The 15,649-nt window shown below is 43.6% G+C and overlaps 2 protein-coding genes across 2 annotated transcripts in view; both read left to right on the forward strand.

The window, feature by feature from the left end:
- Positions 1-15,649, forward strand: part of VPS13B (vacuolar protein sorting 13 homolog B) — a 1,252,356-nt gene that overhangs the window by 237,813 nt on the left and 998,894 nt on the right.
- On the forward strand, positions 5,917-6,815 carry LOC120941419 (uncharacterized protein C1orf131 homolog). The gene has a single exon (XM_040354775.1). The coding sequence runs from the start codon at positions 5,978-5,980 to the stop codon at positions 6,485-6,487; it is 510 nt and encodes a 169-aa protein (XP_040210709.1). The 5' UTR covers positions 5,917-5,977; the 3' UTR covers positions 6,488-6,815.

Here is a 15,649-nt window from a genome sequence, read left to right on the forward strand (position 1 = left end):
CACACTAAATGTGCCTAGTGCTTAGGCGCATTTAGTTGTCTTTAGGTGCGTCAAGCATTTTTTTTGCCCAAACTCTGCTGCCCTTGGATACTTTGGCAGTGTTTTTTTTTCTGCCTGTCTGCATGGACACATAGGCTAACATGCAAGGGCATTTAGAGGCAGAAAAACAAACAAATGTCCTAGAAGGAGCAGAAAAATGGCCATTGTACCTGAGGACTTAAAGGGGTTGTAAAGGTAGAAGGTTTTTTATCTCCTTGCATTCTATGCATTAAAGGAATTGTAAAGGAAGAAGTTTTTTTTATCAATGCATAAAGATAAAAAAAAACAAAAAAACATTCTTGCCTACATTCAGGTACGGCGGCGCATCTTTCAGGCGGCGTAGCGTATCGTATTTATATGAGTGCTGTATTCACAAAGCACTTGCCTCCTAAGTTACGGCGGCATAGCGTAAATGGGGCCAGCGTAAGCGCACGTAATTCTAATGAGGGGGGCGTGTTTTATGTAAATGGGTGGTGACCCGACGTGATTGACGTTTTTTACGAACGACGCATGCGCCGTCCGTGTACATATCCCAATGTGCATTGCTCCAAATTACGCCGCAAGGACGTATTGGTTTGGACGTGAACGTAAATTACGTCCAGCCCCATTTACGGACGACTTGCGCAAATTACGTAACATTTTCAAATTTAAACGCGGGAACGACGGCCATACTGAACATTGACTAGGCCAGCTATTTGTTCGACTAACTTTACGCCGGAAAAAGCCATACGTAAACGACGTAAAAAAAAGCGGCGGGCGCACGTAAGTTTCTGAATCGGCGTATCTAGTAATTTGCATATTCTATGCCGAACTCAACGGAAGCGCCACCTAGCGGCAAGCGTAAATATTGCACCCTAAGATACGACAGCGTAGAAGACTTACGCCGCTCGTATCTTAGCCTAATTTAAGCGTATCTGGTTTCAAGAATACGCTTACATTTAGGACGGTGTAGATTCAGAGTTACGACGGCGTATCTACTGATACGACGGAGTAAAGCTTTCTGAATCCAGCTATCTGTGTGTTGCAGCCTCTCCAGCATTCCTTAATTACTTACCTGAGCTCCATGTCTCTCCAGCGATGCCCACGAGTGTCTTCGCTGTCCGGGGCTCTTTTCCTGATTGGCTGAGACACAGCAGTGGAGCCATTGGCTCCTGTGGCTGTCAATCAAAGTAATTTAGCCAATCAGGAGAGAGAGGGGACAGGGCTAGGTCAGGGCTCCATGTCTGAATAAACACAGGTAGCTGTGACTCTGCTCGGGTGCCCCCCATAGCCAGCTGCTTGCTGTGGGGGCACTGAACAGGAGGGACGGGCCAGAACAGTGAAGAGGGACCTGAACAGAAGAGGATTCAGGCTGCTCTGTGCAAAACCAACTGCACTGAGCAGGTAAGTATAACATGTGTGTTATTTCTTTTTCTTTTTTTAAACTAGACTTTACAATCATTTTAAGTTAAAAAGCCTTGTGTACAGAGCCCCTCCCCCAAATACTTACCTGAGCCCCATCTCTGTCCAGCGATGTCCATGAGTGACTTGGCAGTTCAGAACTTTCCTCCTGGTTGTCTGAGACACCACAGTGGCACATTGGCTCCCGCTGCTGTCAAGTCAAAGTCAGTAAGCCAATCATGACAGAGAGGGGGCGGGGCTCTGTGTTTGAAGGGACACAGGCAGCTGTGAATTGGCCCGGGTGCCCCCCTAGAAAGCTGCTTGCTGTGGGGGCACTCAACAGGAGGGAAGGGCCAAGAAAGCCGAAGAGGAAGGATCCGGGCTGCTATGTGCAAATCCACTGCAACAGAGCAGGTAAGTATAACATGTTTGTTATTTTTATTGGAAAAAAACAAGACTTTACAATCACTTTAATGTTTAGGTCTATAGACTAATATACAAATTAAAAGGATTAAATGGCATGCTTTTCTTAACTTTGCTTTTATCTAATGTGCATTGAGGGATGATTCTCAAGTTTGTTCAACTTAGAAGACTCCTAAAATAGTTGTCTTTAAGTGAGCATAGGTAAGATTACTGCTTACTTCTCTTTCTCTTCAGAAGATCCCTTTATTATTTATGAAAGCATTATTAATTTTTTAAGTTTGAGAATCTTCCCACATTCAACTTGCTTTTGTGAATATATAAGATTGTATGTAGGGCATTGCAGTGGCTCAAGTGTGGGCAAGACCATTGTGAATCTTCGCTAGTGAAAAATCAAAAAGACTGAGAGGCAGATACAATCAGAAATTCACATATAATGTTAATCAAGGGGTGCATTCAAATTCCATCCTCTATGGCTTTGTCGGGAACCATGAATCACACGGAAGCAGAACATGCAGTTAAAAACACACCTTTTAATATAATGGTAAAAAAATTGTACAAATAGAAAACATAGTCAAAATATAGCCAGGGTGCGGTAGCAAAAGTGGGTAGTCGGAACAAGCCAGTAAATCGGGAAGCCAGAGCTCAGCATAGTTGGAGGTAGCAGACAGGATCAGGAACCAGAAGGGACATCAGCCAGGCAAGTCTGCAACAGGAACACAGCAGAGAGTCTCTAGATATGTTTGACCAAGGAGAAGGCACAGGAGAAATTAATAAGGCAGTTTAAATAACCAGAAGGGGCTGGCTGTAGGCTGGAGTGAACAGCAGGAAATGATCATTAGGTGAGCCACAGTGGAACTATGAGTGCTGGCAATTAACCGACAGCTGAGCAACCTAAGTGCTGAGAAGGGAGGGCTGAGAGCCCAGCCCTGACGGTCTTGTCCATTTAAGCTAGAGTTATTTAGGAGTATCATCTTTGTTTTTAAAATGCTTTGGAAACCTTTTTTTTAATTAAGATTTGTAGTGCTGGCAGCATACAGTACACTCATGGCAGGACAATCTTCAAATGCAATGGTTGCTAATTTTTTGTGTGCAAATATTCTAACAATCATATTATCTCTTAGGTTTTTCCTATAGTCTTTTTTTAAATCCTGGCTTTATGCATCTCCCACAATGATGCTGGGTATTCCTTAAATGGAGAAAGCTATTATGGAGTAGAGCTTAGAAAATAAAAGATTCTCCTGATGTGAAAGTTGTCTGCTGTATAACTAAATCTAGTCCCTGATGTTGCTTATTTGTTTATTCATTCATTGTTAATATTCATTGCAGGTTTCAAGTAGTATACTTGTTTCACTGACTCTTCCTTGTCCCACTAGATGTCATATACAGTGCCTTAAAGTATCCATACCCCTTGAAATTTTCCACATTTTGTCATGTTATAATCAAAACGTAAATGTATTTTATTGGGATTTTATGTCTGAGAAGCGGAAAAGGTCCCAGAAGAAAACCTGTTAGAACCTGCAAAAGACTTGAGACTGGGGCAGAGGTTCACTTTCCAGCAGGACAACGACCCTATACATACAAAAACTTGAAAACCATTTATCATTTTCCTTCCATTTCATTTTCATGTGCCACTTTGTGTTGGTCTACCACATAAAATCCCAATAGAATAAATTTACATGTTTGGTTGTAACATGACAAAAATGTGGAAAATTTCAAGGGGTGTGAATACTTTTTCAAGGCTCTGTAAATCATATAAAACATTGTCATTAAATATTGAGTAATGCTTTTGATTTTAATTCCTCTGTCTTGTCTGGTATTTAAGAAAACTGAACATCTTTATACAAGCCATTTCAGATCCCTTCAGCTGCTCGCTACTACTGTTATCCTTCCTTTCCTGATACAGCTCTGGAGCTGGTCCAAGCCTTACTTTAATGAGATTCCTGTTCAGCTAGTTACATGACAATTTATTTTTCCCTGTGGAAATTCTTCAAATTGATTGTTTTCTAACCTGTTCTGTATGGCTTACATGATTGTGTACAGTGCTTTGTGCTCTTACAGGCACGTATAATGTCATAGTCATTATTATTAACTAATACAGAGCCATCATTTCAGAAGTACTGTGCAAAGTGAATATACACTATACAGGGGTATAGCAATGACTTCAAACTAGACACAACTACCTGAAACAATAGGAATGTGAAAGCTAGCTACATGAGCTCACAGTTTAGCTATGACCAAACACAGCATCCCTAACAAGTGAGGATGGGTAGATTCCACTCTATCAATATCAGAAACAGATTTTCCAGTCTGTTGAAATTTTTTTTATTTTAAGTGTTAGATGTCAGATGACATTGTGAATAAAATTATCACTACAAACAACAAATGACACTAGAACATGTTGCTACTGTGGTGGTGAAATTAAAGCCATCACGCAAAGTGATGCAGTTGTTTTTCTTAACGTATACAGGCAGCCCCCAAGTTACAAACATCCGACTTACAAATGACTCGTACTTACAAACCAAGGGAGGCAATGAGAAGTGAGAGGAAATATAACTCTAGGAAGGGAAATTCACTCCTGTAAGAGTTATCATGGGGAAATGATGTCTCTGCTGAAGGTTAAAGTGAAGCTCCACCCAAAAGGGGAAGCTCCACTTGTTTACATCCTCCCCCTCCTCCACTGCCACATTTGGCACTTTTTGGGGGAAGCAGGTTTTGACAGGTACCCGCTTACACTTCCGGGTAAGATCGCCGATTTACAACCTTTCTGGTCCCTCATTCTTTCCCCCGCTGCCTTCTGGAACACACCAGAAGACAGCAAAACCTTTCGGAAAGCACAGCGCAACTCATGCATGCGCAGTAGAAAACTGGTTGTGTGGCCTGAAGGCTTCATTGCTGGTTTCCCTTACAATGCCGGCAACTGCACCTGAAGCCGATTGATAAATCGGCTCGGGGTGCTGACTTCACGGGATCCCCAGGGGAAGGGGGATCACCTCTCCAAGTAGATCAATGAAAATATTCCTCTTCTCATAGTTTGAAGCAACAGGTGCTGGCAATGCATATAGCAATTAGGATGAGAGAATATTCTGGACAGCCGTGCTCCAAAAATTAGCCTTTATTCATAAAATAGGATCAAAAATACATGGCACAGCAGAACACAGGACAGAAGAGCTGACACGTTTCACACTATCAAACCGTGCTCCACAGGATCCCTAGACAGGTAAGGTATCCTTACATTAAAAGTCAGCAGCTAAAGTATTTCTAGCTGCTGACTTTGGACCCCCCCCCCTCCCCCTCCAGACTGGAGCTCTTCTTTAATCACCAATCCTTGTTTACATAACAACCCAACATTTCCAAAATCCAATTGTCCCAGAGACAAAGTTAGGTAAAATCTTCTGTACTGGAAAACAGACAGCAAGTTTCAGAAGTTTAGCTATTTTTGCCACTCAATGTTACATTATAAGGTCCAGATGATCTTATATACTATCAAATTTAGTTTACAATAAATAAATATTTATTTAAAAGGCCACTGATAAATGCCAGAATCAATTTTTTTTCTAAAACTTGGGACTGCTTCTATAAATTAAGGATAATTGGCAAGTGTAAGAACACTTTGTTCCTTCTTACACCCTGCTGCTCCAGGTGCATAATACAAAATTCTTCAGCACTCAGCCTCAGCCAAGAAAAGTAGTGTAATTAAAACCTATTTCTAACTTTCTAATAAAAAGAGCGGTCCCTTGTTCAAATATTTTAAGCCACACGCCATGTTAAGGCAGCACTAAGCACTACTCTAATATAAAGGAAGAATAGCACTGGCACATATGCTACACAAAATAAAATGAGCATAACCTGTAGGTTATATTGGTCCCCTTCGAGAAACATTTTTGCATAAGAGATAAAGCTAGTAGTAGTTGGTCACATTCAACTATGACTTGATCTGCAATGTTGAAGAGGTTTTGTAACTTGTCCAAGCCACTGTTTTGGTTATAATGAATTTATGGAAAATACACCAGCTTCTATAGGCACACCGGTAGCACAGAACCTTTTTTCTTGGGAGTCTTGGCAGTTCTATCAGTGTCTGGTTAAAGTGTCTGGTTAAAGCTTTAGGTAGAACTCCCAAGACTGCTACATACTGCTGATGAGAAAAGGTGACGATTTTGAGCCTACCAAAGCGACTGTATCTAGTGCAGTAGAGAACAATAATGAACAGAGGGAAGGCACTCAATCCAATATAAAAACAGAAGATGTGAATGGCTCGAGGGAACATCAGCTCCCTATTTTGGAATTTCCCAGCTCTAGACGGGGAAAGAGAAATCCTTCCTTTTTCTTTAACGCCATCAAGGACGAACTGCTCAGCCAGCCGAAAGGCACCGACGTTCCGAGCAGTTCTGTCTCGAAACCTCATGTTGAAGTTGTAACATTTGTCAGTCGTAAAGCTAAAAAGCAAGCCAAGAACAGTGAAGTGCAAGATACAGATTCCAAGATAATTATTGATTCAAAAGAGGAAGAAAAAAATCCAACATTTGATTTTGAAAAGGTACGTTTGGAGGTTCACAAGTTTGGTATCACAGGTTTCAAGAAAGAAAAGCAAAGAAAATTTGAACAGGACAGGGCAATTATGCTTGGAGCAAGGTTTTGGAGCAGCTGATGATTCGATCTGTGTAACCTGCTGGTTTATAGTCCACTTGAGAGGACTTTAAAACATCTCTGGGCTCTAACTGACCACGTCAAAACGGTCAGGGGATCTGGTAAGCAGATTGAAATACCATCACACGGGTGTTTTCTTTTGGTGGAAGATTAGGAATTTCGTTCATTTCACCTTTTACTTTTGGACTTTCTTCACTGTTTTTTTCACCATTATTGCCATGATCAATTAGATTGAAGTATTGATTGGTGGAGGATCAGCAATTTTTTCTTTTTCACCTTTGGACATTATATGAACTTTTCATCAATAATTTTTGTTGTTTTTCAATTAAGCCACAGATTTTTTGATTTTTCATATTTTGTTTATATTTGGTTCACTCACTATTTATTTCATTTACATTAGCGCTGTACCTTCTTTTGTATGTACGTTTTTTCTGCTTTGGGTATTATGAGCAATAGGTACTAGCTGCTTTTGTCACTTATCACTATTTAAATATCACGTGTTAGCGCAGTGTTTTCCTTTGGTTTTTCCCAAGGAATTTTTACAAAGGAATGGGATACGCAGCAGAAAGTTTTTGCTGTTCCAAAATACTTTGCGACCCGCTATCCCTTTGAGGAGGACTTTTTGAAAAAGTGGGTCTCTGCTCCGTCAGTTGACCCTCCCGTGTCCAGATTGAGCAAAGGCACCACGTTGCCGGTGGAAGGGGCTCCCGCCTTTAAGGACCCCGCAGACAGGAGAGTGGAGGCTGTGGCCCGCTCCATGTTTACAGTAGTGGGTTCGGCAGTGAGACCGGTTTTGGCCGGGACTCTGGTGTCGCAGACACTTACTGAATGGGCAACGTTTTTGCTACAGGAGCTGGAGGCGCAAGGTGCTTTCGAGACCTGTGTGGACCTGGCTGAACAATTGGTTCAGGGTCTGAAGTTTGTCTGTGAGTCGGCCCTGGATACGCTTCCCTTGCTTTCCAGGGCCTCCGCGTACGCGGTGGTACTACGCCGCCTTGTGTGGCTGAAGTGCTGGTCTGCGGACCAGTCCTCCAAGAAGGCCTTGGTGGACTTACCCTCTAAGGGTGAACGGCTTTTTGGGGCGTCCCTGGATGACATCATAAAGGAAGCCACAGGTGGTAAGAGCACTCTGCTCCCACAGTCTGGGAAGGGCAAGGAGCCTTGCCGTAAGCAAGGGCCCCCTTTTACTACCCCCACGCGTTTTTTTCGCCCGCCCAGTGCAGCAGGAACAAGTTTTCATGGTGCTAAGACCCCCGCTGCAGGGCAGAAGAGCACCTGGTACCGCAAGCCTAACAAGCCTGCGGACAAATCTACTACCGCATGAAGGTCTGCCCCTGTCCGTGTCTCGGGTGGGGGGCCGACTTCGCGGCTCGGTGGAGGTCTCTTCTTTCCGACCGTTGGGTTTGCGAAGTAGTTTCCTCGGGGTACAAGATGGAGTTTCTCTCTTGTCCTCCAAACAGATTTTTTCCCTCCAATTTCCAGCTTCCTCCGGATCTCCGGAAGGATCTGTCAGGGGCTGTCCAGGATCTTCTGGTCAGGGGAGTGATTGTGCCGGTTCCCTCGATGGAACGGTTTCAGAGGTTTTACTCCAATCTGTAGTTCCCAAGAAGGAAGGGGTCCGTCCAATCCTGGACCTCAAGGCCCTCAATTGTTATGTCAAAGTGCAAAAATTCAGTCGAGTCGATTCGCTCGATGGTGGCAGCGCTCCATCAGGGGGACTTTCTGGCGTCCTTGGATATCATGGACGCATACCTACATGTTCCCATATGCTCAAAGCACCAGAGGTTTCTGCGCTTTGCGATCGGGGAGGACCACTTTCAATTTGTGGCCCTCCCGTTTGGCCTGGCCTTGGCACTACGGGTTTTCACCAAGGTGCTCGCCCCGATCCTGGCCCTGCTGAGGCAGCGCGGGATCGCTATCGTAGGATATCTGGACGACCTTCTGCTCAAGCTGAGAGTTAGAAGAGGACGTGTCTATCACGTGTCAGACTCTCCGAGAGTTCGGCTAGCTTCTGAATATCCAGAAGTCAGTCTTCGTTCCGTCTCAGCGACTAGAATACCTGGGGTTAATCCTGGATTCCGCAGAGGCGAGAGTTTTTCTCCCAACAGAGAAACTTCAGACACTGCAATCAGCGGTGCAGCAGTTGTCGACCCAGAAGTGGTCATCTCTTCGATTCTGCATTAGGGTTCTGGGTCTGATGGTGGCCTCTTTCGAGGCAGTTCTGTATGCCCAATTCCACACCCGAGTGCTACAGAAGGAAATTCTGTCACGTTGGGACAAGCTCCCTTCATCTCTGGATTGCCAGATTCAGATGAGTCACCTGGTCAAGTCCTCCCTGGTGTGGTGGCTGACGTTTCTGGTGCTTCGGACCAGGATGTCATTTCTGCCGTGCCATTGGACAGTGGTCACGACGGATGCCAGCCTCCCCGGCTGGTGGGGCGTCTGGGGCACCCAGTCAGCCCAGGGGCGCTGGACTTAGGAGCAGTCCCGCCTTCTGATCAATGTCCTGGAGCTCCGAGCAATCAAGTTGTGCCTTGCCAAGTGGTCCCTGGAGCTGCAGGACCGACCGGTCAGGATCCAGTTAGACAACGCCACGGCCGTGGCGTACATCAATCATCAGGGTGGCACAGGGAGTTCATCTGCAGCGATGGAGGTCGCGCACATCCTTCGGTGGGCCGAAAGGTTTTTTCCCCTGGCTCTGTCGGCCGTGTAAATTCTGGGAGTACAGAATTGGCAGGCTGACTACCTAAGTCGCCAAACACTAGACCAAGGAGATTGGTCACTCCACCCGGAGGTGTTTCAGAGTCTGTGCCTAAAGTGTGGCACTCCAGACGTGGACCTTCTAGTGTCCCGTCTCAATCAGAAGGTACCACGGTTCGTGGCCAGGTCGAACTACCCGTGGGCGGACGTGTCAGACGCGTTGGTGGCACTTTGGGGTCACTATCGCCTAATTTACGCCTTCCCTCCTCTGAAACTTCTAACTCGCCTGCTGCGCAGAGTGGAAGCCAAAAGGATTTCAACAATCCTGATCGCCCCAGATTGGCCGCGCCGCTCCTGGTACGTCTGGTGGCAGACGTCCCTTGGCGTCTACCCCTGAGAGAAGATCTTCTGTCACGGGGTCCGCCCTGTGACAGTCGCTGGCTTTAACGATGTGGCTGTTGAAAGCCAGGTACTGAAGGACCGGGGCCTGTCAGGCTCGGTGGTCTCTACCATGCTGCGTGCACGGAAGTCTACTTCACGAAAGATTTACCATCGTACGTGGAAAGCCTACATCTCCATGTGTGAAGAGATGAAGTGGCACCCCTGTACATACGTGATGTCCCGGATTCTGCTGTTCTTACAGCGTGGAGTGGATCAGGCTCTCGCCTTGAGTACGGTTAAGAGTCAGATTTCAGCTCTAGCTGTTTACTTTCAGCAACCTTGAGCGGCACACTCCTTGGTGCGTACGTTTTGTGCAGGGGGTCCGGCATGTGGCCCCTCCTGTGCATCCTCCACTGCCCCCATGGGACTTGAATTTAGTCCTCTCGTTGCTTCAACAAGCTCCCTTTGAGGACATTCGGAAGATCCCCTTGTTGACTCTGTCACAGAAGGTGGTTTTTCTGGTAGCTATTACCTCTGTCACACGGGTGTCTGAACTGGCGGCCTTGTCCTGCAAGGCTCCCTACTTGGTCTTCCATGAGGATAAAGTGGTGCTGTGGCCGCAGCCCTCTTTTCTCCCAAAGGTCGTTTCGGCTTTTCACATTAATACTGACGTTGTGTTACCATTCTTGTGTCCTCGGCCGAAAAACCCGAAGGAGGTTACTTTACATTCCCTGGATGTGGTTTGGGCCCTAAGTGTGTACTTATCTGCTACGGCTCCGTTCCGGAAGTCGGACTCACTGTTCGTGTCGGTGAATGGTTCTAAAAAAGGCCTGGCGGTCTCGTCAGCCACCATTTCTAGGTGGATCAGACAGGTTGTGCTTCAGGCCTATGCCCTGAAGGGGCAGGTGCCTCCCTTTCAAGTTGCGGCGCATTCCACCAGGGCGATCGGTGCCTCTTGGGCTTTCCGTCATCAAGCCTCTGTGTTGCAGGTTTGTAAGGCGGCGACCTGGTCGTCAATCCACACCTTCTCAAAATTTTACAAGGTGGATGTGAGTGCATCTTCGGATGCCTCCTTCGGCCGCAAGGTGTTACAGGCGGCAGTTTAAGTTTGGAGTTCCTCCGTTGAGAAACTCTGGTTTTTGTTTGGGGTGTAGCTTGGTTTGCTGTGTTGTTTTCCCACCCCTCTAATTTTTTTTACACTGCTTGGGGACGTCCCTAAGGTCAAAGGCTGCTGTGTCTGTCCATGAACGGAAGAGAAAATAGGATTTTTGTACTCACTGTAAAATCCATTTCTCTGAGTTCATGGACAGACACAGCACCCACCCCTCCTTTTTGTTTGTACTGCTTGTTACGAACTGGAGCTGCTGAGGCAGAGTGTGGGTTATACCCGGGGGACCACGCCCCCTGGGAGGAGCTGTGCTGAGGAAAGTGTTTTAACACTTAAAAGTGATGTTTTCTGCCTAATCTCTCCTAGAAGGAAGGTGCATAATACCCCTAAGGTCAAAGGCTGCTGTGTCCGTCCATGAACTCAGAGAAATGGATTTTACGGTGAGTACAAAAATCCTATTTTTTTTTTGGCATGGGGGCTCCCCTATTCATTCCAGACCAAAGGGTCTGGTATAGTTTTTTTCATTTTGGTGGGGGTTTCCCTTCAAGACAACACACAAGTCACACCGCTAGTCGGATCATTATGATCAGACTTATGGTGCGACTTCTATTCAAATCAATGGGCTCCGTTAGGGAAGCATTGATTTTGAATAGAGGCAGAGAAACGTGGCTAAAAGTTAGTGTGGCTTAAGGTGCATTGACGCTGATAAAATTGCGTTTTTAACGCTGGGTAAAAAAAGCTGACTGCTGACAGAACCCTAAAAAAAAGCTGCCTGGTTGTATTGGGGAGACCATTAGGGGGCACCCTACTGGTCACAAACTGACATGAGTTGTTAGTTGCTTTTTTGTTTCTTTTTTTAATGCTATGGACTTGCTTTAAAAAGCCCCCCATTCAATGCAACTATTTTTTTCTGCCTTGTTTAATAAATCCATGCCTTGTGCCTGGTTTACTGCTGTCAATATCCCTTATGTATAGAATGCAGAAGCTCTAAAACCCCAATACTGTTTTTAGAAATGTAAACTGAATTTAGAACAAATGATAGACCAATGTAAAATGCACATTGTACCTGTGGGTGCCTTAATTAACAGTCTGCTGCCTGTTCACATCATTAAAGTACAGATTCCCTTTAATAAATTTCCTTCACAGTATTCTTTACATTTAACCATCAACAAGCCACAGACCTTTTTTGGTCTTTTATATGATGCCATTCCCAATTAATGAAAGTTTTATTGAAGGCATTTGCTGCACACATGATACGGCTTCTAATGCGGTACGTGCCTTTGCTTATTTTATAGGAACAGAAAAAGAAAACAGAAGTCTTCGCTGCTTTATTTCCTCAGAGATTATTTAAATCCTGTATAAGAAAATATTTGATTTTGGATTTTCATACATTTTTACAGTTTTTAATTATCTGTATATGGTTTATTGACGTTTTGGGAGACATATTTTATGTTTATTTTTGTTTTAAGTAGCTCTTTTGGATTGATATACTAGTCAATGTTTCACACCGCAAATTACTTTTGTGTAGTCCTACTAAAAACATACAGTGGACTCTACACAGCTGTGAGAAGCATGCCAGACCTCAATGTTGCTAGTAGTTTGGTGCACTGGATTTTTACATCTCATCTACTATTCATTTTTATGATGATGAACACACTTCGCCACATAATTAAGGATAGAGAAGTTAAACTGGTATTAACCACTTAAGCCCTGGACCTTTAGGCAGCTAAATGCCCAGGCCAGGTTTTGCAATTCGGCACTGCGTCGTTTTAACAGACAATTGCGTGGTCGTGCGACGTGGCTCCCAAACAAAATTGGCGTCATTTTTTTCCCACAAATAGAGCTTTATTTTGGTGGTATTTGATTACCTCTGCGGTTTTTATTTTTTGCGCTATAAACAAAAATAGAGCGAAAATTTTGAAAAAAATTCAATATTTTTTACTTTTTGCTATAATAAATATCCCCCAAAAACATATATAATTTTTTTTTCCTCAGTTTAGGCCGATACGTATTCTTCTACCTATTTTTGGTAAAAAAAATCGCAATAAGTGTTTATCGATTGGTTTGCACAACATTTATAGCGTTTACAAAATAGGGGATAGTTTTATTGCATTTTTATTAATTTTTTTTTTTTTTTTTTACTACGATTGGCGATCAGCGTTTTTTTTTCGTGACTGCGACATTATGGCGGACACTTCGGACAATTTTGACACATTTTTGGGACCATTGTCATTTTCACAACAAAAAATGCATTTAAATTGCATTGTTTATTGTGAAAATGACAGTTGCAGTTTGGGAGTTTACCACAGGGGGCGCTGTAGGAGTTGGGGATCACCTAGTGTGTGTTTACAACTGTAGGGGGGTGTGGCTGTAGGACTGACGTCATCGATCGAGTCTCCCTATAAAAGGGATCACTCGATCGATACGCCGCCACAGTGAAGCACGGGGAAGCCGTGTTTACATACGGCTCTCCCCGTTCTTCAGCTCCGGGGAGCGATCGCGATGGAGCGGCTATAAACGAATAGCCGCGCCGTCGTCCCGGATCGCTCCCCGAGGTAAGCCGCCCGCCGCACACAGCGGGGGGGGGGGGGGGGGTCCCGATCGGACCCCCCACCCGCTAGAAGGCAAGGACGTATATATACGCCCATCTGCCTGTACGTGCCATTCTGTGGACGTAAATAGGCGTGCAGCGGGCGTTAAGTGGTTAAACACGTGAAACAAAATTGTACTATATTGCAGCTTACTAACCAAATCTGGTGGCTGCATTCATTTTCTTTTTTTAGTCTTTTTTTAACCTCTATTTTTACCCAAGGATATGACCAGTAACACATTTTTTGTCTTGGGGTGTCTCTACTCTGGATGGAGAAACAATAGAGACAAATTTGAACAACATTATTGTCAATCTGGGTAGAGTGTATTATTAGGTGCACTAGACTTTTTAGACAGACTAGACTAACAAATTAAAGTCAAACTCCAGCAAAGACTTTTTGAGCAGGTTCATATAGTCATCACATCAAATTGCTTAGCTGCAGTAAAATACTTTTATGTTTTGGGGTTCAGTACTGCATTAAGTAAATTGCTGTGGAAGCTATAAGGTAAATATGCTAAGCAATTTTTACTTCATTAAAGAGTATATTATTCTAGCATTTTATATTCCTAATATGTGCCTGTTGTTCCATGTACTTGTGTTTAAAAGTATCATGTTCTCCTTGTATGAGAGAACTGGCAGTCCCTCTGCTTTCCTATTCCAAACTGACTATGCTAGGCACATCCATCCAAGCATGGTCAGTTTAATGGCTGTGCTGGGAGTACACAGATTACTGGTATTTCTCCACCCCCACTTCCCCAAGCCCCTTATGCAGCTGAGAATAGAGATTATGTGATCACTTGTTGAGGGAACCATGAATGCCAACATGTACTGTAACGTGAAAGAGGACTCCTGTGGCAACCTGTGACGCTCTGGTGAACTACATGCCCAAGAGGGTTAAGGCAGTGCTGGAAAATAATGGTGGCCACACCCACACAAAACATTGACACTTTGGGCCTAATTTGGACATTTTCACTAAGGGTTGTACTCACTTTTGTTGTCAGCGGTAAGACATTTTGAGGGGGCAGCACATTTACACTGTTTATACTGTAAAAGCTTTACACTCACTACTTTACATTGTAGCAAAGTGTAATTTCTTTGGTGTTGTCACATGAAAAGATATAATAAAATATTTACAAAAATGTGAGGGGTGTACTCATTTTTGTGAGATATTGTATAATATTGAAAGCATTCTTTCGTTACAGGATTTCTTCACACCTGCCTAAAAGTTTTTCACAGTACTGTATATACACATGAACACAGATAAGTTGCAAGGATGTCAGCAAGCTGTGTTGCAAATTAATATATGTTTCTGCTGTCCTGACCTTGACTTTCTCAAGCTAGGAAAGTGGCCTACTGGCACCCAAGAAAAAGGAGCAAATGGGGGAGTCTTAAATGGTATCTTAGCAAACAATCTTATTGTTGGAAAATGCCTATTTCACTTTAAACAGAGTGGCATTTTTTAGGCATTATCAGAGTGGTTGGCTTTATGTTAAAGTGTAATTCAAATGTTCAGATTTGAAATTTCAAATCTGAACCACAACTTTTTATGGCCATGGCCATGGACAAGTTTTAGATCTTTCCTCCATATTTTTATTGCAGTTTGTGTTCTGTTTGGGGGTGTCACATAGCTTTGATATTTGTAACTAGGACAGGTGTTTGCATTAGAAGGATCCCTCTTTCCTCCAGATTTTTTTCCTCACTTCTGTTATCAGAAGAGGAAGAAAGAAGGCTTCCTAGTGTAGACAAAGACAACCGCAGAGTTGCCAGAAGTTTTTTTAACACTACCTCTGTTTTTCAATACTAAAAATTCTGAAGTAAATTTTGGTTGCAGTTCTACTTTTTACTTTGTGGCCCCATTTAGTTAGTCATCCTTTTTTATTATTAAGTAAGCTGTTGGGTCCTTTTAACTTTCATATTATCTTCGTGATTCATTGTTATGCTTTTGACCTCCTCGATCAGATAAGGTGGCATAGCATCTTCATAAACAAACTCCTATTTAGAAGCAGTCCTAGAACAACCATGGGACATATTTATATTTAAAAAAAGTGTGTCAGAGTTATTGATGGCTTGGATAAAATTCAGTATTCTGTCTTTGCATGACATCTGCACAGAATGCCAGAATATTATGGTTATTCCTCCTGACCGTTACATTGTAGTAAATCTAAGTGATATGGTGTATAGCTTAGTATGAAGTTTACAGATGTTCGTCTCCCTGTGGAGGAAATTCAGTCCATTTCACAAATGTATGCCAAGAATTCCAGTGTAAAGAATACGTTTTAGTTATAATTATTGAAGTGATGGTGTAGGGACCATGGGTTGCTATTAGGACAAAGACAGCCTTGGAAGAGCAGTTGTTTTGCTGGACAGAGTAGCAAAATGTAACA

The sequence above is a fragment of the Rana temporaria genome, chromosome 5, assembly GCF_905171775.1.
Source record: "Rana temporaria chromosome 5, aRanTem1.1, whole genome shotgun sequence".
NCBI classification, from domain to species: Eukaryota; Metazoa; Chordata; class Amphibia; order Anura; family Ranidae; genus Rana; species Rana temporaria.